General features: G+C 46.1%; 1 protein-coding gene across 4 annotated transcripts in view; it reads left to right on the top strand.

Moving 5' to 3' along the window:
* The window catches only part of ENTPD5 (ectonucleoside triphosphate diphosphohydrolase 5 (inactive)), a 408,239-nt gene that overhangs the window by 343,607 nt on the left and 41,670 nt on the right, over positions 1 to 22,962 (top strand). For all 4 annotated transcript variants that reach the window (XM_086937471.1, XM_086937473.1, XM_086937472.1 and 1 more), the window contains one exon: positions 6,800 to 6,856. In XM_086937471.1, coding sequence (XP_086793597.1) covers positions 6,800 to 6,856 — 57 coding nt within the window. The remainder of the gene's footprint in view (positions 1 to 6,799; positions 6,857 to 22,962) is intronic.

Here is a 22,962-nt window from a genome sequence, read left to right as displayed (position 1 = left end):
ACCCCTACTACAGAACTGGAGTTACAGGACAGAAACTACTCCATCTTTTTGTTCCACCTAGAGCCCTTTTAAACTTCAGCTTTTCATTCAAGTTGTAATAGAAACATAATGTGTATTCTGAACTGATAGTTACTGGGAAGCACTGATTGCCCATTTGAAATAATCCCATCCCTTCATCACACCAGTGTGATCCTGGAGTAAATTAGTCTGTTGCTCTCCATGAACTTGAGCATGTAGCTATCAAGACACTGAGCCCTTAATTTCCAATACACCATAGACCTAATTTATTTAGTCATTTAAATGCCTGTAGGAGCTTGCTAGGTTGTACTTTCTGCTGCTTTATCAGTAAGCACCTTCCTCAGTACATTATATTCCACACTCAAACCCTTAACCAACATCCACACAGCTCCTGCCCCAGGCAGGGAAACCCTAGGCTGAATTTAGCCTGATATTCCTTAACATGCAATCGTGAAATTAGAAATGGGGTGACACTCATCCAAATCTTAGGAAGACCATGTAGCCCTCAAATCCACACACTCTGCTTGTAAATAAGCAATCCACCACTCCTAATTTGCTCACTACTACACATTTGTTACTGAAGTAATTGAGCACTGAACAAGCTCTCCCCAGCCACCACCACCAGTTCTTCACTCAACTGAGAATATTACAAATTATTTCCAGCTCCACTAGAATTATGCGATTGTGCGGTACTGCAATTTTCGCACAATTAAAGATTTGTTACATTTGCCACATAATCCATCTGCCACAAATCTGCAGATTTTTTTTCAGAACAAAGTTTTATTCAAGTACTGACCAAATCTGCAGATTTTAACCCCAAAAAATTGTTTCAAGTTCAAAACGGTTCAAAAGTTACTAAACATGCAGCAACACATGTTGCCACGCAGTGGAAGGCCATTTGCATACCTGGGCTGGTCACCTTTCTGTTGTTTATTGTTCTGTTTGGGTGTTATGGTATTATCGAGGCGCAGCCAATGCCCAGACAGTGATACCAAATAAAAAAAATGACAAAATAATGGCGTAATAATATTACAAAATGAGGCACAATATGCCCCATAATTTGCTTTTTCTTGCCGCATAATTTACTCAATGTTGCTGCATAATTTGGGCCTCTCACACCACTTAATTCTAGTGGCTCTGATTATATCTGATAGTCTTTTAGCCACAGAGTCCTTGCCTTCGAATTATCCCTAGGCCTCCGACTGGATCTGGATGTTTTACGTAAGCAGTACCCCAGCGTGGCTGTAGATGTCATTGTTCAGCTCTACTTGGCTCCATTGGCGTCACCCGCACCGGAAGTGACATTTGTGACGATGTCCTGCTCTTCTTTCCGCACCAGTCAACGCAGATCCGGGAAGAGCCACCCATTAGTCCCATTTTGACTAAGCTTTTTTCAACGTTTTGTAAGTCCTTTTTAAGGTGTTATCTCCTGGTGTGGCACAAATGTCATCAAAGAAGGCTGGCTTCAAGCCCTGCGGCACGTGTCACAGACAAATATCTGTGGCAGACCCGCACCTTGTTTGCCTGAAGGATTTGTGAGAGCAAACCCTCAAGGTCCTGGCAACTCGATGTGCAACGCCTGAGATTTCGATTAAGAGAATGGTTCTGGGAGTCTGAGTCTGAGGTAGTTGTTGCATTCAAAGACGTTGAGCCACTCAGGTCAGTCTCGGTCCCACAAAAAGAAGTTGTCGAAGCGTGCTTCGATTTCACCTCATCTGCCGACTGACATGATGAGGGAATGTCCCTCGAGGCCTGGCTCTGATGTTAAGCCAGAGCCAAGGATGACTCTGCTCCTCCTCACACTTCCGGGAGACGGAGCGACCCCCACTCAAATGCAAGAGTTTTATGAGGCCATGCACCTCATGTTTGAGCAGTCTGTTCCCTCTTTTTTACTTTAAGGCCCCGTGGGTTCAGGAGGGGCCTCCTACTGGATTGACATACCATGTTGACCTTTACAGCACCGGTCCCAAGGCCGATGCTCACTGCCCTGCTGGCGCCCACCATTGGCAACATCCCATTTGTAATCCCCTGACTATACCGCCAGTGGGGCGTCATGCGACTCCGGCACTGACTGGAACCATGCCTTCCAAGCCAGAGTCTAAGCTCTATTAATATGTTCCAGGACTATGGTAAGAATGGGAGGGGTCGCTGAACCCTGAGGAATACCAACCTTAGGAATCCTTAATCTGGTCTGAGGATCTGGGTGAAGCCAGTGGACTGGACACATATTCAGATACTGACATGCTTTCTCTCCCTACTGTGGTTACGCTGGAGGGAGCCTCATTCGCTATGGTGGTGCGGCGTGCAGCTGAGGTTCTGTACCTTAGTGTGCCCTTGATGGAAGTGCTTCAACCTGGAGTGCCCCCTTCTGAACCACTTCCCTCATTCAACAAAGCACTTACTGATGTCCAGCGTGGGGCCTGGTCCAAGCCCAACACCGGGGCTCTTGTGAACTGGACTATTGCCCTCTACCACTGTCCCCCTCCAAAGGACCCAACATTCCTCACAGAACAGCCTACCCCGGAGTGCTTGGGGGTTCAAGCCTCCACTGCACATGTAAATCCTGGCGCATTCCCAACCGCCCGCCGGATCAGGATTCCAAGAGGCTGGATAATTTAGGCAAGAAAATGTTTTCTTCCACCAGCCTGCCATTGCCGGCGGTGAACACTGCATGCCTTTTGGGCCACCATTCCCACGTTCTGTGGTATACAATTGTGGTGGTGCCTCAAACGGTCCTGGAGGAGGCCTGGGGCATATTCTTCCAGGCCGTTACCCACTGGAGGGATGCAGCGAAGTTCACCATTAGATGATGACTAGACCGCACTGACTCACTATCTCGTCGACTGGCTGTTTAAGGCGGGCTTGCCCATGGCTGTCATCTCCCACCTCCAGACTACGTCGGACCTCTGACTATCAACGTGCCGAAGTCCCATTTGACTCCCTCTCAGACGCTTCCGTTTATCAGAGCTGCTCCGGACACTGTGCAGTTTTGTGCCTATTCTTCCAAACTGCGAGTCCAAGATATTCAGTCTGTGATTCCAATGTTTCAGCCTAAATCCTGAATTTCTGTGAGATTGACTCTGAGGCTGCTGGGACTCATTTCCTCTTTCATTCAGCTGTTGACATATGCCATTGGCATGTGTGGGCTCTGAAACGAGACCTGAAGTTCCAGTGGGCCCAGCATCCGGGTAATCTCTCCGACCTGGTCCAGATCTCAGAGGGAACCGCAAAAGATCTGCAGTGGTGGTTAATGAAGCACAATTGGGTCAGCTGCAGACCTATCTCCCTTCCCCAAACAGATCTGACAGTAGTGACAGAGGCGTCACTCCTGGGATGGGACAGCCACGTGGGAGAGGTGGAGATCATAGACTTCTGGTCTCCGGTGGAATCTGGAATCCACATCAACCTGTTAGAGCTCCAGGTGATCCGGTTAGCATTGAAAGCATTTCTACCCTTCATCCAGGAAAGGCTGGTGCAAATGTTCACGAACACTACCACCACCATGAGGTACTTCAATAAAAAGGGTGGTGTGGAGTCGTGGACCCTTTGTCAAGAGGCTCCGCATCTCTGGACATGACTGGAACAGCGGGGCATATCCCTGGTGGTTCAACATCTGGTGCGTTCTCTGAACGCCAGAGCAGACAGACTCAGCTGCGTATGCCTCACGGATCACAAATGGTGTCTCCATCCAGAGGTGATGCAAAGTCTCCTTTCAGCATTGGGGAAAGCCTTGGTAAGATCTGTTTGCCACCCCCGAGAACGCTCATGGCAGTAGTTCTGCATACCGGGATTTCCAAGACGGCTCTTGCTTGGAGACGCTTTTCATCTAGAGTAGAGCTCAGGCCTTCTGTACGCCTTTCCACCCAGACCACTCCCATCCAGAGTTCTCAAGACAATCAGGAATGACTGGAACCAAGTTATCCTTGTGGCTCCGGATTGGGCATGAAGCATCTGGTATCTCGGTCTGTTGAGCATGGCTATTGGTCCTCCAATCAGGTTGCCCCTTCAGGAAAGGGTTCTCCACCCAAACCTGTCAATGGTTGGCCTGCTTGCACAGAGACGGACAGCAAAAATTGACAGCTTTTGACCTTCCTCTCGAAGTTTGTGATGTTATCTTAGCAGCCAGGCTTCCCTCCACCAAGACTGTTTCCACGTGCCGTTGGGCAAAATATATGCCATGGTCTGCAGATATCCGAATTGATACCTTTTCTGCCCCCCTTGCTCAAGTTTTTCTGTTCATCCTGCTCTGGGCTCTCTGAAGGACTATCTTTCCGCCATTTCTGCCTTTCTGTGGTTGCCTGATCAGCCTTCCCTCTTCAAACCCCCTATTCGAAGTAGGTTTCTGAAAGGTTAATAAGATATGTTTCCAGCTTCTAACTTTATTTTGCCCCAGTGGGACCTCAGTCTCTTCCTCACTTTCCTTATGCCCGCTCCCTTTGAGCCTGTTCACAATTGTTCACACAAGCTCCTTGCCATCAAGACTACCTTCCTGGTGACAATAACATCTACCCAAAGGGTCAGTGAGCTTCAGGCCTTGTCTTCTAAGCCTCCTAATCGGACCATCTACTCCAAAAAACTGGTGCTTCACAGAAGAGCTTCCTTTCTTCAGATAGTGGTCACTACATTTCACATAGGCCATTTCATCACTCTGCCTACTTTTTACGCTGTGCCTCATCCCTCCATAGAAGAAGAGCGACTTCCCCTTCTGAACCCAAAAGAGCATTGTTGTTCTACCTTAATTGCACTCAAAAGGTTAGAGTGGACGACCAACTTTGCGGTGTATTTTGGAGCAAAGAAGGGACATGCCATATAGAAAAGGACCATCTCCTGATGGATTATACTCTATCAAAATCTCCTAAGCATTGGCTTAAAAGCAACCCCGATTGTTTGCGTGCTTATTCCACCTAAGCTAAGCTGCAACTAATATGTTAGCTCGCTGAGTTCCAGTCCTGGACATCCGCCAGGCAGCCACATGGGCTTCCTTGCACACATTTACCAAACACTACTGCCTGGTCCGGCAAGATGGGCACTATGCCCCTTCGGTTCTACAGGTTTTTCTAGTGTAATCTGTGTTGCAGCCCCACCTCGGGGGAAGTATTGCTTGGGTATCTATTCTAAGGTAAGGAATCTGCAGCTAGAAGTCTCTGTTACATGAACAAATTACTTACCTTCAGTAACACCTTATCTGGTAGAGACTATATCTAGCTGCTGGTTCCTTACTGAGCCGCCCATCCTCCCCACTCTGCAAAAGGATCTCCAGGGTTAGGGTTTTCCCCTTTCAGAGCCTGAGTTTTCGACACCCATGGTCAGTGTACTTCGTGGCTCTGTGCTTGTGGCATGGAAAGTCTCAAAAAGTAACTGATGTCAGCTCGCCGCGTTGGCTTCTATAAAGTCACCGCGAACATCACTTTGAGCGCGAACATCACTTTGAGCGCGAACAACACCAACTACGCTATGCGGAGCTGAACACCACCACCTACTGGCGCTCAAGGGTACTGGTCATGAAACAATTTCTGGATCCAGTCTAATGTCTGGGGATAATTCCAAGATAAGAAATCTGCAGCTAGAGTCTCTACCAGATGAGGCGTTAACCGAAAGTAAGTAACTTATTCTTTACCAACAAAATTTAAATAATCTGCAACATCATTGACCTTGCCAACACCGTCCTCTACTTAGCCCTTCAAGACTTTCTACCATCCTCTTCCAGTAACTTGATTAATATCCTCCAATTAATGAAAACAGTTTCCTTTGCAAACAGTGTACTCCCCTTGCCCATCAAATTACACATGGCTGCATCCCCATATTTGGACTTCTTTATGTCCATTCACACTGATACCTTTCTGTTCACCCTTAACCTTGACCAAATCCTCCCCTTCTGTAGAGAACAAACAATAATATAAATGACTCTGCAGACAACCATTCCAACAGCTACCTCACTTGAAAAATCAGCAGTGCTGCAAATCAAGAAACAAATATACCAATAGAGCCTCCTTGAAGCGTAGTAGTTGTCCTTCCACCATTTTTCAGCTCCGAGATCAAAACTATTCAAGTTGTTGAGAAGATTTGCATCAAAAGGCAACCCTTAACTCCTTGTTCACTTGACCCTATCATCAGCGTATAATGCTGTTGTTCACCAAGTACTGTTTAAACCTCTGTCTGCATAGATAGACATCACCAACACCAAGTACAAATGTTTTGCTTCATTCCTCTCAGCTGGACAGGATTATGTATAATTGGGCTTCTCCAAATCTCTTTCTCTGCCAGTCACATGTTGGTACTAGAACTTTCCAAAGAAGGCCCTACATATGTCCTAAATATTATAGGTAAGGGCCCGATCCTGTTTCCCTGTAATTGAGCACACTTCACATGTGCCCTCAGAAAGATTGGGCAAGTTACCTGCACATGTGTCTTCTTGGTATCTTGATTGAGGTTCCCATGGTTTCTTTTTGGAGTGCTCCCCCTGCTTGGATAGTTTGGGAGAAGACCTAGTAAATATATTTGCCAGATGTTTGGTGTGAAAGGTGTCCCTGCTAAATGCCATGAGTGCTGTTCCTTCATGTGTCTCTCCTGGATATCCTAGGCAAAGATCTTGCATGTCTCTGCTGAATATTTCTGGTGCAACACCTGACCTATCTCTGTTGTAAGTCATGCTAGAGAACCATGCTTGTGTTTCTGTTTGATATTTTGGGTGAGGGGTTAGCCCAGCTCTGTGAATGATGTCTCGAGTGAAGGTGATCAAGATCCACATTTATGAATTCTCTTAATATTTTCTTTCCCTCAGATTATGAAACTGGTGGTGCACTTGAAGTAAGAGACTTTAAAAGAAAAGCCAAAGAAGGTAAACCATCCCTTGTGAAGTCTTTGCATTCCTTGTTCCTGATTGTTAATCACACCCTACCATTTTAATCTTCACCCCAATCCCTAATATAAACACTCACAATCTCTTCTTCTCCGGTCTGCTACTTCCCTCTCACACACTCCTCTGCATCGCATTCCTGCGTGTAGAATCTGGCCCTTTCTGCTTCACGTTCTTCCTTTAGATTCTCAGGCTGCCATTGTCAATTTATTTCCTCATCACTTGTATCTAAATCTTAAAAAATGTCTGAATAATTCTCTGTAGCAAAGCAAGAATATTGATAACAAGCCCTTTTACCAATACCTTAAAACCAACTTCATAAAGGTCGATCCACCCAGCATCCAACTTTAAGCAACTACACAACTTGTGACAAGAGCAGATACGCTCTTGGTTTTTCAGTGAAGTATCATTGGAGAGTTTAGGATGCTGACAGTGAGAAAGACTTGATTGTAGCATTTGTGGCTATAGATACACCTGCTTAATATTCTCCTCTCATCTGGTGTTGGGCTCATACATTTGCAGTTGGTTTTTGGTGTATATTGCATATGAACGCCAACTCCCATGTTAAAATGTTTTCTATTTGAGTCCTTAAGTTCCAATGTGCACCAAGGGGGCTCTGAGTTTGTTGTGTCATGAACCTATTTTTCATCTGCCCGGTTTGTTACCTTTTGACCCAATTGTGTTCCTGACAAATACATTCAGCAGCACCAAAGACCATCATCAACACGGGCTTATGCCCCTTGGGTCTGAGAACCACCTCCAGTCCTCCCTGTGCCAGAGAATGCTGGCTGGATTAAGGAACAGACACACTTTATTAACTGCCCCTGTGCCGCACAAAATTTCCCTGGGCAGACCATCACATGGAAGGTGGTGTTACTGATGGATGCTAAACTGCTTAGACACATTAGTGACCTGAAAGTGCTCACTCTATTCTATAGGATCCCTTCATCCAGGTCCACAAGGGCAAGGTAGTTCTTAGAACCAATTCTGAGTTCCTCCCTAAAGCACTACCCCCTTTCCACCTTAGCCAAACCATAGAGCACCCAGTGTTAGCCCTGCAACCAGATTCCATTGTGGTAAGAGCACGCCACACATTAGATGTGAAAAGAGCTCTTATGTACCTTATTTACAGGACCAAGCCCTTCCGTAAATCAGAATAGCTTTGTCTTTTTGCAATACCACAGAGAGGACATCTCATCTCCAAGGCCGTCCTAGCTAAGTGGATAGTCAAATGTACTCAGATCTTATAACATAAAGCAAGAAAGGGGTTTTACCTGCTCTACCAAGGGCACACTCCCTCCACAAGCAAGGAGCGACCATGGCTTTCCTAGGAAACATTCTTCTAGTGTATATTTGCAAAGTAGCCACCTGGTCCAAACACCTTAACCAAGCACTGCTTTGTGGAAATCTTAGCCCGTCAACAGGCAATGGTGTGCTAGACTGTGTCAAGTACCGTGTTTCATAAATCTGCATTATCAACCGGCTTGCCACCACTCGTGGAGAGCTTGTCTTTAAAGTCTATGCTAAGCATATTTATCTACAGCCACACATGCTATGAGTAGAAGAGGCTACTTACCCTGTAAGCATGTTTGTAGCTTTTAGTGCTGCAGATTTACATGCACCTGCCCTCCTCCCCAGAAGCCTGCGTCTTTTGCAGATCTCTTGTTTTCTGTATTTCACTGTACATTGTGATTGACACACCTTACCTATGTGTACATTCCATACATACTCTCCCCTGCAGTGCGCAAAATAATCTCACAGAGTCAGTCCTCATGTGCAATTTATACCACATCTTGTAATTCAAGAGACTTCTTTGAGCAAAACCAAAGTGCAAATAAATGTCTGAGGCCAATACTAGATGGCAGGATTATACTAAGCATGTGAATCTACAACATTACACACTACAAAGATTTGCTGACAGAGTAAGTAGCATTTTCCTTTTTTACCAATTTTGATGGGACTCTTGATTGATTTCCAAAGTACAAGCAGGCTTGACACAAGATGAGGTTTCCAGCAAACTTTACTTCTCCACTTGAAGGGGGCTTTTCCACTCTGGCAAGCACAGTGACAGAGGATTTCAAAGGCTGCAAATGTTAATACCCCTACGTGCTTCCTATCCCAAATTTGAAGTGGCACTTAAAACCTTGCTAAGAAGCTCCAGGAAACAAAACCATTGTTGCCTTTTAACCAGGCGCTAAAAATCAAAGTGGGGGGTGGGACTATTTGAGCTGGAGGGATCTCAATAGGAAATATTCTGTGAGACCCTCAACAGCTATTTTCCATCAATAGTTTATGCTTTGCCATCGCCGTACTCATAGTTGAGAGCGTCATCATTAGGTCTTCATTCCTCCACCAGGAGGTAATCCCTCTGGTCGAGACATTTGAGATCCAGATGTGGAGTAGTGACTTAAAGTCACCTCTTATCTAGAAAAAGTACTTTCATAAAAAGTTTAGATATGGGTAAGGTTAAAAAAGGTGTGAAATTGGAATATACAATGTGTCCCTCGCATCACATAGTGAAAACTGAGCGTCATAAAAATGGTCTACATGTTTCAGCCCACCTGCGCCTTCTCGGATCGTTGGCTTTCGTCAGGACTAATAGTCTGTGGGATCCCTGTTTTTTGGGTGTCCCAAGTCCGGTGGAACACTGGCTCCAGTTTTTTTTTATATAAATTCTGGTTTGACCCTTTCCTGATTAGCTGAGAACGCTATTCTCTGCTGAAATAAGAAAAGAAAATTATATGTAATAATAGAGATCGAATTTTGTTTATCTGGTGCATATAAGTGGTATAATATGACTTGTTTTTTTGCCCTTGATGACTATCTATTATACCTTTATAGGGTGTTACCCTTCATCATTAGTTACTATAATACTAGCAATCATTTGAGCCTTATATGTATAGAATTCGTTTTCTGTCCAAAATGTCAGCATCTGCATTATTTGGTATTTCAGGTACATAATAATTCTCTGTTCTGAGGTTAGCAGTCTACGTGTTAACCGATGAAACCTATTATCGTACGCATTGTTAATGACATACGTAAAAAAAAGAGAAATTACGGTTGTGTTTAGCCCTTAATGTTCTAGAGGGTTGTTGCAACTTGTCGCATGAACGACCCTTCTAAAGATTATGAATCTGTGGTTAGTACATATCAACTGTAATGCGTTCATTATGTCTGTGTTCGCAGTCGATGAAAGGTGACAAACATTTTGTTACCTGCACCCTTTGTGACAATGTGTAGCTATTCTTTTTTTCAAATAAACAATGCATATAGGACACACATTTAGGACAAATAATCACGTTGAGGGTTCCAAAACGACTGGTAGCATTTGTTAGTTTTGAAGCGTTAAATAGTTAGTATTATAAACTATGCATCTATTTCAATAAAATTAGACTTTGTTTTTAACAAATCTAAATAACCAGTTTATCTTACAAATACCCTACTAGTATAGTTTAGGGCCCCATATGTTCAGGGGGGACATGGGGTTATTGACCTCCCTTAGATGTAAAAGAGAAAGCAGGGAAGAGAGGAAACAAAGAAGTAAAATGTTTTAGTCCATGTTAGTTATGTTAGGCCAGTATCGGGTACCCACGCTTCATAAAGCAAGTCGTAAGTATTGTGCCACTCAACTGATGGTAACCTCTGACCAGAGACTTAATTTTAGTGCAGCATGTCCTCCTTCATCTCATCTCACCCGTCCTGAATGTTGCCTGGCCTGGTTCTTACTTCTGTATTTATGAACCGCTGGTTTTGATTGGCTGAAACTGAGTAATGACAGAGAAGACAGACTATGGATACTCAAGAATTTCTATTTCCATGGTGTTCTTCAGTTGTTTGTCTTCCTTCTTTTTAATAATGGAACTTTGGGGTAAATGTCGAATGATTTAAAGTGCCTATTTTTAGGTCGAGCCTAGCGCAGCGCGCATGCGCTGCTCAATGGGAGGCTTCTTGTGAGCAGTCCAAACTTTTCTGTGTGGGTCTGACTCCACCCACACACCAACGACAAATTGGATTGGCCTTTCCGTGTGGCTTTCAATAATGAAAGCACGCAAATGGCCAAAGGCGGGTGCATGTCCCAGCTCCGTTTGAATGTGTCACTCCCACAGTGTTTTGCTCTCGGGTGCGAGCACCGGCGTGCAGGGTCGCAGCTGCCTTCCTGGTGGGTCAGGTTACATGCAACACGCCTTGATTTCATACAGGCCTCTGCAATTAGATCCGATACTTTTCACATTCGAATGCCTGTTTTATATACTGCTTTGGAAAAGCTGTGAACATGGATCTGGAGAATTCGATTTTTCATACATTTATTCAGTAGTTTAAGAAGTGCTTTTGTACATTTTTCAGGAGTTTAATATAGTTTATAAAGATATCATTAATTCTTCATCGGAGTTGTAAATGGTGCTTTGTCCACAGTGGTCTTTGTTGCATCTTTAATGAACGAAGTAGTAATAACATTACCTACTGATCAATGTTTGTATTTAACTTTGAAAAATTATAAAAAACAATGAACTTATACAATTGAAATCAGTGTGGGTGTAATTTGTATATACATTTTTGCATTATATGAGGAAGGTTTTATTTTTGTAGGGTGTACGTCCATATGTGCATTGTATTCTTTACCTTTGGTTGATCCTCCTGGCAACCCCTATATCATTAACTTTTTCTATTCAAATACTTCCTTCAAGTCAGTCAAGGACCAACCTTTTCATATTTTACCATACCCTGGTCCTTTGATGCCTTTTGGGTTACCCCATTATTTTATAATGGTTATCTTTAATGAACCTAGCAGGTTGATGGATTCGAATAAGCACAGCATAGTTTAGAAATGTATTGAACAATCTTAGTTAAAATATAAGCGAACTCACAGAGAGGAGTGCACAACGCATGGACTTGATGAGCAGTGGCGTCGCACATATTTAATGATATAGTGTGCCTGATTCCTCGCGTAGCGTTGATTGGTGGCAGGTGCTCAGCATTATCGCAATGTTATGTTTGGCTGCGAGGACACGTGATCCACGATTTACCAATGGGTGACAGGAGCGCTTTGTGAGATTAACGAGGCGTGAGTCATCACGCATTGCATGTGGCCAGTGACGCTGCACTATTACGTGACTGGGATGATTAATAGGAAATGTATGCATAAACCACATTGTCCAATAACACGCCCATGCCTCTTTAATGAGTGGCCGCTTCTCTCTCTGTGGCATTTTTCCTATTAAAAACATCTATCAATAGAGGCAACCGGAAATACCACTGCAAGCTCACATGCCCCCTGTGCAGGACTAGTTACCAGCCTGGAACTGACTGCTCATCAGAACATAATAAGCATTTTCAATGCAATAGGTCTTGCATTTTGCGAGAGTTTAAGCTATTGGCATTGTAATTGACAATGCCTTTTATTTATCGGTTTTAAAAACAGCACATAAATAAAAGACATTGTCATTTACAATGACAATAGCTAAAACTCTCGTAATTGCGAGACCTATTGCATTGCAAATGCTTGTTTGTTTTTGTTTCACTATTTGAATTTTTTTTGTGGATGACCTTCAAACCTACTATTTTGATATCATGGGTGTGTGTTAAGAGACCTGTTTTTTTGGTATCATAATAAATCATTATAATGTTCTGATATTTGCATCTGTTTTAGTCGACTTCCAAGTCCACTTTATTATCATGGTGGTAGGCTAATAGAGCAGTTTTTGGTGCACTTAATAGATCATTATTATGTTCCTGAGGGAAATTGTCATTCTTCCTTTCTCGTTTTGTTGGTGTGGTAATTAATAGAGATATTGGTGCTTAACACTATTGTCGTAATTAGAGTTCCCGTATAAATAACCTGGAAGGATTTATTTGTATGTCGTTGTTTTATCGACCTTCCTTATTTGAACTTGTGGATATCCTTTTCTACATCATTTTCATTATTCAGGTTCATAATAAATAACATGGTTATAGATCATCGTGTTACGCTATAGAGAATTTATAAGTTTCTTTATCAGAGTTATTCATTATTTTTTTTGGTTTTCTGGATATTGTTGAATGGTAGGATAGATGCAAAGGATTAATCTTCTGGTAACTTGGCTCCATGGAATTTGGTCATTTAACCCTTTGTGATGAGTTCTCAGGCAATAGCCCCCATTGCTGTTCCTTCTGTAATGGATTCCATTCTGCATTGGTGTCTATATGTTCTAAGGTTTCCAACTCCCTACCATTCATGTGTTTTGCCTCTACTGCTTCTCCCATTCTTACTCCAACTTCACCTCAACCTTTCTCCATCCTCACACAGAATGTTCAGTCATTGTTGTGTAAGAGGAGGCATAATGAGTAAGTATCAATGGAGGAATAGGACATGGGATTTGATTTGAAGATTTGATTTGATTTGTAGATTTATAAAGTGCGCAATTGCCAATGGGCGTCTTGCTGCTAGGTGAAATAGGAGACCTAATACCTGCTAAGTTTTAACGTTTCTAACCAGAAGTGAACAACCACGTTTTTATCTCTTTCCGAAATAACAGCAGCGAGGGGCTGTTTTTGATTGCAATTGGGGCAGATTCCATGCCTTCGCTGCGTGCAGCAAAAAGCTTCTCCCCCCCAGCCTGACCTGTTCATATCTTGGCACCTGGATCAATTTTAGATGGCTAGATCTCAAGCCATTGCAGGTGGGTTTTTAGGAACTGCTAACCCATCCCATGGAGGGCTTTGTAAGCCAGGCACAAGGATTTGAATTTTATTATTTTTCCAATTGGGAGCGAGTGTAGGGAGCTCAATCTGTGTGCTATTGGCTCGTATCTGGGGATGTCCAGCACCAGCCTGGCTGCTGCTGCGTTTTGCAGGCGCTGTAGTTTTGCCAGATGCTGGACCTGGTTCCCAGCATATAGAGCGTTTCCATAGTCCAGTCTTGATAAGGCCAGCATTGTTACCACTGTTTTGCAGGACTCAAGGGGAATAAAAGGTAGGAGTTTCCTGATCATTTTTAGGATGTACCAAGTGGATGATGTTAATTTATTAGACTGTGCCTCGTTTGACAATTTATTGTCCAAGAGCACTCCAATATTTTTTACCTTATTAACTGGGGCGGGCGATTTCCTAGGCTGTCTGGCCACCAGTCCTGGTGCCAGATTTGCATGTCTGAACACAACAGCATGACTTCGGTTTTATCTCCATTTAATTTTAGGCAATTGCCCTGCATCCATTGATTGATCTGTTCCATGCAGTTTTTGAACCTGTCTGCTGTCTCTTTCGCATTGTTTACAATTTACACCACGATTTGGGTGTCGTCAGCGTTGGAGACCAGAAGGAAGCCACAGTTCCTTATTATTGCTGCGTATAAATTAAATAGAGTGGAACTTAACGAGGACCCCGGAGGTACCCCACATGGGGAGTGAAAGGATTTAGAGTTAGCCTCTCCCAGCTCAACTGTGAACGTCCTATTGGATAAGTAAGAAGCCAACAGAGTCCGAGCCGTCTTGTGCACTCCTGCTTCTGCGAGACCGATGAGGAGAGTGTCATGGTTTACCGTATCAAAGGCCGCCGAGAGATCTAACAAAATCAAGGCAGCCTTTCCTCCGGCATCCAGTACACTCCTGAGTTTCTCTGTAGCCATCAATAGTGCTGTTTCCGTTTCATGCCCTTCTCGGAAGCCAAATTGCGAGTAGTCTAATGCATTTGCATCCACGAGGAATTGAGACAGCTGTCTGTTTAGTAGCTTCTCAAGAACTTTAGCAGCGAACGGAATTCTCGCAATGGATCTATAATTTCCTGGTTCTTGTGGGTCTAAACTGGGTATCTTTAGTAGCAGCACCACTGATGCTATTTTCCACGCCTCTGGAAAGTGGCCGGATCTAATTATTTCTGAGAAAGGCAGACCTAATTCCTCACTCAGTAGGTCAGGGAAGAGGTGCATCACCTTAGGCGGGCAAGGGTCAGTTGTGCCCCAGGATTTCGTTGACCTAACCACCTGGAGAATCTGTTCAATGGAAGGTGGCTTAAAGTGAAATGAATGATCCTGTATGTGAGGTGAAATCTCATCCTGCAAATCTGTGTTGGGCAGCTTGTGTGTAGGATCTACGGACCTCTTGAAGGACTCCTATACTACACAGACATTATCTACAAAGAACCGGCCCTGATTATTACAGAAATCGGAAGTCATTTCTGTTTGAATGGAGCGATCCATTTTTGTTAATGTTTTGACTTTGGAGAAGAGTTCTTTGCCTCCTCTATTTTTGCGTAAAATATGTGCTTTTTTCTGTTAGTATTAGTTTTTTATAAATGGCCAGTGAGGTTTTGTAGTCCTCTTTTAGCCCTTGATCATAGTTTGACCTCAATCTTTTTTCTAACTTTCTCCAGTGTTGTTTTTGTAACTTTAATGCATTTGTGAACCAAGGTTGGGATGGAGTTTTCCTCCATGACAAATTGTTTTTTTTGGGGGACTGCTACTTTAATGGCCGAGTGTATCCAGCTTGAGATTTGGTTTGTGGCTATTTTGCAGTCTTTGTCTATGTTGTAAATAAATTATGTAGGCAGGAAGACACGTCATCAGGTTATTAAGATATATTTATTAAGTTAGACAGCAGAGCAGTAAAACCACACAGCTGACCAGACCAACTGCCAAGGCTGGAATCTTCACACACCAGATAGAACACACTTAGGTACTATGTGAGATAGAGAAGGTAGGAACACTAAGAAAGGACTACAGACACCAAGTAGTCATATTGAACCAAGTAAGAATATACAACAGTCTACTTCCGGCGTAAACCTTGTTAGATGTTCTTTTAGTAACGGCGAGTTAATTTTTGACCAGTTAAAGAATGTAGCGTGTTTATGTGATGGCGCAGGTATCGCTATATCCTTTTCTACGTTTATCGCAAATATTATTGCCTTGTGGTCTGACCAGGGTACCAGTAAAATTTTAAGTGCTTTAATGTTCTTGTTGGAGGTGAAAATTCCATCAAGTGTGTGCCCTGCCTCATGGGTGTTCTGCTTTACAATCTGCTCCATGTCGAGGTTAGAGAGTGCATCTGACAGTGTTGTTACGCTAGTGTCTGAGATTTTTTCTAGGTGTAGATTAAAGTCACCAAGAACCGTAAAGTCTGCATTTTTCACACTGGATTCAAAAAAAGGGCTCAGCAGTTGTATCAAAGAGGTTTTAGCCCTAGGCGGTCTGTAGATCAGAAGGCCTTTGAATGTATCGTTGTTGGTAACGTTTATTTGAAAGTGCAGAATGTCGCAATCTGGGTTACTACCCTGATTTAGGCCCTTAGTTCTTAACTCATTTCTATGGATGATGACCAGCCCCCCCCCGCCTCGTTTCCCCTTCCTTTCAGCCCTGACAATTGAGTAACCTTCTGGAATTGCCAGTGCTAGATCAATGTCAGAGGCTTTGTTCGCCCATGACTCAGTGATGAGTATAATGTCAAGGTTTTGGTTTTCTATGAGTTCTGCTGTTTCTGAATTCTGTTTGACAAGTGACCGTGCGTTGATTAGCCCCACCCTGATGGTCTTGGTGGCAGGCCTGGTGTGCTGGGTGCACAGGATATTCGGCCTTTCAATCTGTGTGAAATTCAATGATCGGTGACATGTCGGGCATGATTTGGCTACTCTTAGCGCTGGCACTCGAGGACAGGACGGTTCTTGTCTGAGGGCAAGAAGCTCAAGTCTGGAAAAGCAGATCCTCTTTGGACCTGTCTGGAATGTGTAGGGGTTGTGGCCCTGGGCCCAACCGGGCGCAGACGGATTTGCCTTTGGCAAGACTTTTGCGCACCAGCGGTGCGCCCGCTGCACACGACCGCTGCGCGTCCGTCCTGACATTGCCTTTTGTATGCAGATTACCTGCAGTCGACTAGACCGCTGTTTTCCCGAAGCGCCAGAAGTGCCCCTAGCCCGGAAGTGAGTGAGTCTGTCCCTGTCTACACCCTCCGTTCATCCAGCACTTGCCGTGACAGAGCGGGGTGTTTGAGGCAGAGCTTCGTGGCTGTGGAGGATCAAGTGTGCAATGTGCAAAGAAGACAAGTAAAATAATCACGTTTCATTAAAAGCAGTAGAGCGTTTTTAAAATTAGTAGTGACAATCAACCGTCTTTAGTGGGAGTTTCAAGCAGCCTTACTTCTTGGTAGAACAGCGTGGTCTCTTAGTTCGGGAAACTACTCCCGCTACTTTTGGTGCCCAAGAAGGACGGCTGGTTCAATCGATTCTAGATATCTTTTTCTTGGAAGCTTTCCTTTAAAAGGACAAGTACAAATAGCTTATTATCCAGTATTAGGGGTGTCTTTCATAGATTCACATGCCTGAATCATTCCCGTCGTCGAGACGGGAGCCTCCGGTAAATAAAAAAGTAATGTCCATAGACATACATAGAGAGAAAGGGTCCAAGGGTCTCCCCTTAGTAGCCTTTCCTTGTCCTTATGTAAAAAGGACCAAACTGACATAGTCAGCCAATCAGCTCCGACCTCCCTCTAGAACCTTCCTGGGAGGAGCCTCAGTCCCTCAGATTTTCTACCGCACGTTGTGCTAGGGAGTCTCCTGCCTGAGCTCTCCTCAGGATTACTCTAAATTCACCAAACTTTCTTTGAAAGTGTTCTCTGAAACCTCAAAACTCTTCAAGGACTTCTTCAACACACTATCCCTGAAGTAAGTGTGTGTTTCTACTGCTTTTTACATGTCTGACTCGGGGAAGAAAGCCCTGTTCAGGGCCTGCTCTTCCTGCAGCAAGAAAAGAATACATGTGGATGATCGGCACGACCTGTGCGTGTATTGCCTTTACCCGGACCATAATTCGGAGAAATGCACTATCTGTCGGTCTTTTCCAAAAAAGACTGTGAGAGACAGGGAAGGTCGCCTTCTGATTTGGTTGGACAGGCTTAAGAACAGAGACAATCTGGACTCCTCGGTGAGCAGCGTTTCCAGGACCTCTGCTGTCTCAAACAAGAGGCCAAGGGAAGCTTCCCCGGGCCCCTCAGACACTCCTCCTACGAAGACCCACAAAAAGTCTTCAGAGGCGAGATCTGCGTCATCCTCAGTGTCTGCTAAGGAGGATAAAACCTTTAAAATGCCTGCTCCGTCCTCCAGACAAAGCCAGAGGACTACTTCAGTCAAAACCACAGTGTCTACCACATCAGCATCGTCGCCCTCAGCATCGACGACGATGACTACGTCCTCCTCATCTTCAGGTAGACCTGTTTCTTCAATTATTCCCCTGACATCGTCGTCGACGACAAAGACCATGTCGGCGACGAAGACCACACCGCCGACGACGCCGTCACCAGCGACGAGCCCATCGTCGTCAAAACCGGCGACGACAAGAGTGTCGACGAGAGACTCGTCGACGAGACCATCGTCTACGAAGGCACCGTCGATGAAGACGACGACTTCGCAGTCGTCGACAACCAAGATCCCTTCGTCCACCCCACCGTCGACGAAGACCTCGTCGACAACCCCGTCGACGAGAGGCTCGTCGTCGACGACCCCGTCGACGAAGACCCCGTCGACGAAGACCCCGTCGACGAAGACACCGTCGACGAAGACCCCGTCGACGAAGACCCCGTCGACGACGACACCAAAGGCTCCGCCGACGGACTCGACGACGACACCGTCGACGGACGACTCGTCGTCGAATGAACCATGGAAAAAATCGAAACTGGTGGAGGCACCGTCCATGATGCTACCACCGTCGACGGTCCCCTCGACGACGACAAGCTCTACCATACAGTCTGGCAAACCAGGCAAACCACTAATTACCCCGGAAACGACGTCTCCAAGCAAGGTGGAAAAGCAACCACCTCAAGAAATTTTCCAAAGCGAAGAATCCGAAGAGGATGACCATCTGGATCCCGCTACTTCAGTCTCAGAACTTCACATAAAATGCCAAAGCACTGATGAGGAACAGGAGGAATTCACCTATCAGGAACACTCCGTCCACGCCAGTGTCCGCACTGAAGTCACCCCCATGATATGCTTACCAGCAACCCTGGTTGATGACTTACGACTTCTTGTGCAAGACTACAAGCAACGCTTTCCGGAGGCTAACAGAGGCGGTCAAGCGCCTAAGAGTCCCGCACCAGGGGACAAGGGGGATCAGACACCTCCAGCTCAAGTACAGGTGTCCGCACCGGAACGCACTCACCTTCCCCATCAAACCCAACACGACGTCCAGCCTCAAGTGGTGGTTTCTTCGGACGATGAGGAGGAAGAGGAAGAACTGGAGGAAGGAGAGGTCCAGGAGGTTCACTCGGACCACTCGGACCAGGATGAAGAGGATGAATATATAGCATCATCCCCAGCTTCACCACAACCACGCCAAGCGGACTCCCCCCCCGGTCGACATTGCTGGCTTCCACAAGCTGGTGGAGAGAGCGGCGAAGAGATTCCACATGGTGGTGGAATCCACGGAAACTGACTGTTTCCTGCACGACTTTAAGGAACAGACTCAGAAATCTGCAAAAGCTGTTCCGATCATAGAATTCTTGTGGGAACAAGGAAAGAAGTTAATGCTAACTCCTGCTTCAGTGCCGGCGGTGGTCCCATGCCTAGATAAGAAATACAGAGCACCACTCACTGCGGCGGCTTGCCTTAATGGTCACCCCAAACCGGACTCGGTAGTGACGCAGGCGGCCCAGAAACACTCCTGCAACCCTTCCTCACCACTGTCCGCTCCCCCGGACAAAGAGGGCAGGAAACTTGACACGATTGGTAAACGTTTCACATCCACATCGGCCATGTCCATCAAGGTGGCCAACTCCATTGCCTTGCTGGGGCGTTACAATCGCCAGCTGTGGGAGGACATTGCCCCTTACGTAAAGGAACTGCCTGATGACGTCCAGGGTGAGGTGAAAGCGCTCCTCGTGGAAGGTCAATCTTCTGCAGCGGAACTCATAGACTGTGCTATCGACGCAGCCATGACAGGCTTCCGTCAACTTGCGGGAGCTGCTGTACTGAGACGCCAGGGATGGCTAAGAGCGACTTCATTCCGCCAAGAAGTCCAAGCAAAGGTTCTGGACATGCCCTTCGACGGCCAGCACCTGTTTGGAGAAAAGGTCGACGAAGCTCTACAGGCCATTAAGAAGGACACAGACACGGCAAGGGCACTGGGCTCTCTGCAGTCTAGAAACCAGTCCTTTCGGGGCAACAGGCCCAGAGGTCAGTCCTCCTATCGAGGCTCATATCAAAACAGGTCCTCATCCTCGTTCTCATACAATCACAAAGGCCAGTACCAAAACAAACAACAGCAAGGCCGACAATCTTCATTCGGAAGGTCAACCTACAGAGGTAAAAATACCAAGAGGGGCGCTGGCGGCCGCCAGTGACCGTCTACTCCAGCCAGTCCAAACACCATCTCCATCCTTTCAAATTGGAGGAAAGCTGACCCATTTCCTTCACAATTGGCAGTACATCACCACGGACCGGTGGGTTCTTCAAATTATTCGATTCGGCCACTCTCTCGAATTCACCTCCATCCCTCCCAATACCCCTCCACGCAGACGGACACACAAACATCCACGCCTGCTTCTGAAGGAACTTTCGACAATGCTACAAAAAGGAGCAATCGAAAGGGTTCCGGCATCCTCAAAGGGGAAAGGATTTTACTCCCACTTCTTTCTTGTACAACAAAAAGAAAACAAGTGGAGACCCATCCTGGATCTCCGGGGACTCAACACCTTCCTGCGGAGCCAATCGTTCAGGATGGTGACGATTCAAGAAATCCTGGGCATTCTAGAGAAAGGAGATTTCATGGTGTCAATGGATCTCCAGGATGCATACTACCACATCCCCATCCTCAAAAATCACCGGAAATTCCTAAGATTCGAGGTGGCGGGCCGTCACTATCAGTTCAAAGTCCTGCCGTTCGGCCTCAAGTCCGCGTCGCGCATTTTCACGAAATGCCTTGCGCCTGTGGCAGCCTTCCTGCGTCAACTGGGCCACCAGGTCTTCCCCTACCTAGACGACTGGCTGGTGAAAGCACCCTCACCTGGGGACGCAATCACGTCCTCCAACGCCTGCACCAATCTCTTTCAAAATCTGGGATTGACGCTCAATCTCAAAAAATCATGCATGGTCCCCGCAACAAAGATTACCTTCCTAGGGGCCATGTTAGACACAGTGTGCACGAAAGCCTTCCCCTCAAAAGAGAGGACAGACAAGATCTTATCTCTGGCCACGGCTGTGGCAAAGACAACGCACCTGAAAGTTCGGACTTACACCTCCCTCCTGGGGATGATGTCTTCCTGCATACTCCTCATCCCGCACTGCAGGCTCAGAATGCGGCCCTTGCAGGAGGCACTCGCGAGCCAATGGACCCAAAGCACTGGCTCCTTCGAGGACATCCTTCGGATCACACCGAAAATTTCCAAAGCTCTACAATGGTGGACACGTCGCCAAAATCTAACAGTGGGCTTACCGTTTCTCCTCCCAGCATCACCGCTGGTGATAACAACGGACGCCTCCCTAGAGGGATGGGGCACGGTGCTCCAGGACCTACAGATCAGCGGCAAATGGGACTCTCAAGAGCAATCACTCCATATAAACCTCTTGGAGCTAAGAGCAGTGTATCTGGCTCTTCAAGCCTTCTTACCCCGCATCCAGAAATCCCCAGTGCTCGTCAGGACAGACAACACCACGACGATGCACTATCTAAACAAACAAGGGGGAACGCGTTCGCTCTCGCTCTCACGCGAATCGCAGACGATCTGGAACTGGCTGGTGATACACGAAATCCAACTCAAAGCGGAATATGTCCCGGGAAAGGACAATACCATCGCGGACGCCCTGAGCAGGCAAAAGTCCCTCTCCCACGAGTGGGAACTATCGGACAGCGCCCTCACTCACATCTTTTCTCTTTGGGGAGTACCAAACATCGACCTCTTTGCCACCAAGAGGAACGCCAAATGCCCGAGCTACGCAAGTTGGCATCCCCAACCAGGATCACTAGGAAATGCATTTTCCATCGGATGGTACAGCGTCTTTGCATACGCCTTTCCTCCATTCCCGATGATTCCACGGCTCCTCAGAAAAATGAAAGCGGAACCATGCACCCTGATCCTGATTGCCCCGTCCTGGCCGAGGCAACACTGGTTCTCGGATCTGCTTCGACTCTCCATCACATCACCGATTCGCCTGAACCAACACCCAGCCCTTCTGACGATGTCCAACGGGCAAGTGCAACACCCGAACCTCCAATCGCTCAAATTATCAGCCTGGCTCCTGAGCACAGAGAGTTCGGTGACCTAAATATCCCACAAGACTGCAGGGATGTACTAGCCAAAGCAAGGGCAGACAGTACGAACAAGACCTACTGTCTCAAATGGAAGAGGTTCTGCATATGGTGCTCAGACCAGGGCTTACGGCCCCTCGCCATCACACCTGAACAGATATTACCATACCTCCTGCATTTGGCCCAGTCGGGACTGGCGCATGCATCCATCAAAGTTCACCTGGCAGCAATCTCGAGGTTCACCAGAACGGTCACAGGACCTTCTCTGTGGTCTAGTCGGCTAGTCAAGCAATTCCTCAAAGGGCTATACAGATCCTTCCCGAGGCCTCAAAGTACCTCCCACATGGCAGCTTAACCTGGTACTCAACCAGCTCATGCGTCACCCGTTTGAGCCCATTCACAGGGCATCTCTTCAACACCTCTCATGGAAAACAGCGCTCTTGCTCGCTCTAACTTCGGCCAGAAGGGTTAGCGAGCTGCAAGCCTTGTCCATTCAAGAACCATATCTACAATTCAGACATGATAGGGTGATACTGCGACCAAACCCTAAGTTCATTCCAAAAGTACCTTCGGACTTCCATCTCAACGAACCATTGGTCCTTAGGTCATTCTTCGCCAACCCTTCCACAGCAGCGGAAAGATCGCTGCATTCTTTGGACCTCATGAGGTGCCTGAAGTTCTACCTGGACAAGACTAAGGATCTCAGAAAATCCTCACAGCTGTTCGTGGCATACAGCAGGCCACGAATGGGCCTACCCCTCACGAAGCAAAGCATCTCCAGATGGATCTCCTCTGCGATTTCATTCTGCCACGACAAGGCCGGCCGGCCTCTGAATGATCATGTTACTGCTCACTCCACCAGGGCGATGTCCACGTCAGTGGCGCTGTT

Source organism: Lissotriton vulgaris, chromosome 9 (genome assembly GCF_964263255.1).
Source record: "Lissotriton vulgaris chromosome 9, aLisVul1.2, whole genome shotgun sequence".
Lineage (NCBI taxonomy): Eukaryota > Metazoa > Chordata > Amphibia > Caudata > Salamandridae > Lissotriton > Lissotriton vulgaris.
The sequence above is the reverse complement of the archived record's forward strand: the minus strand, read 5'-3'. Positions and strand labels throughout refer to the sequence as shown.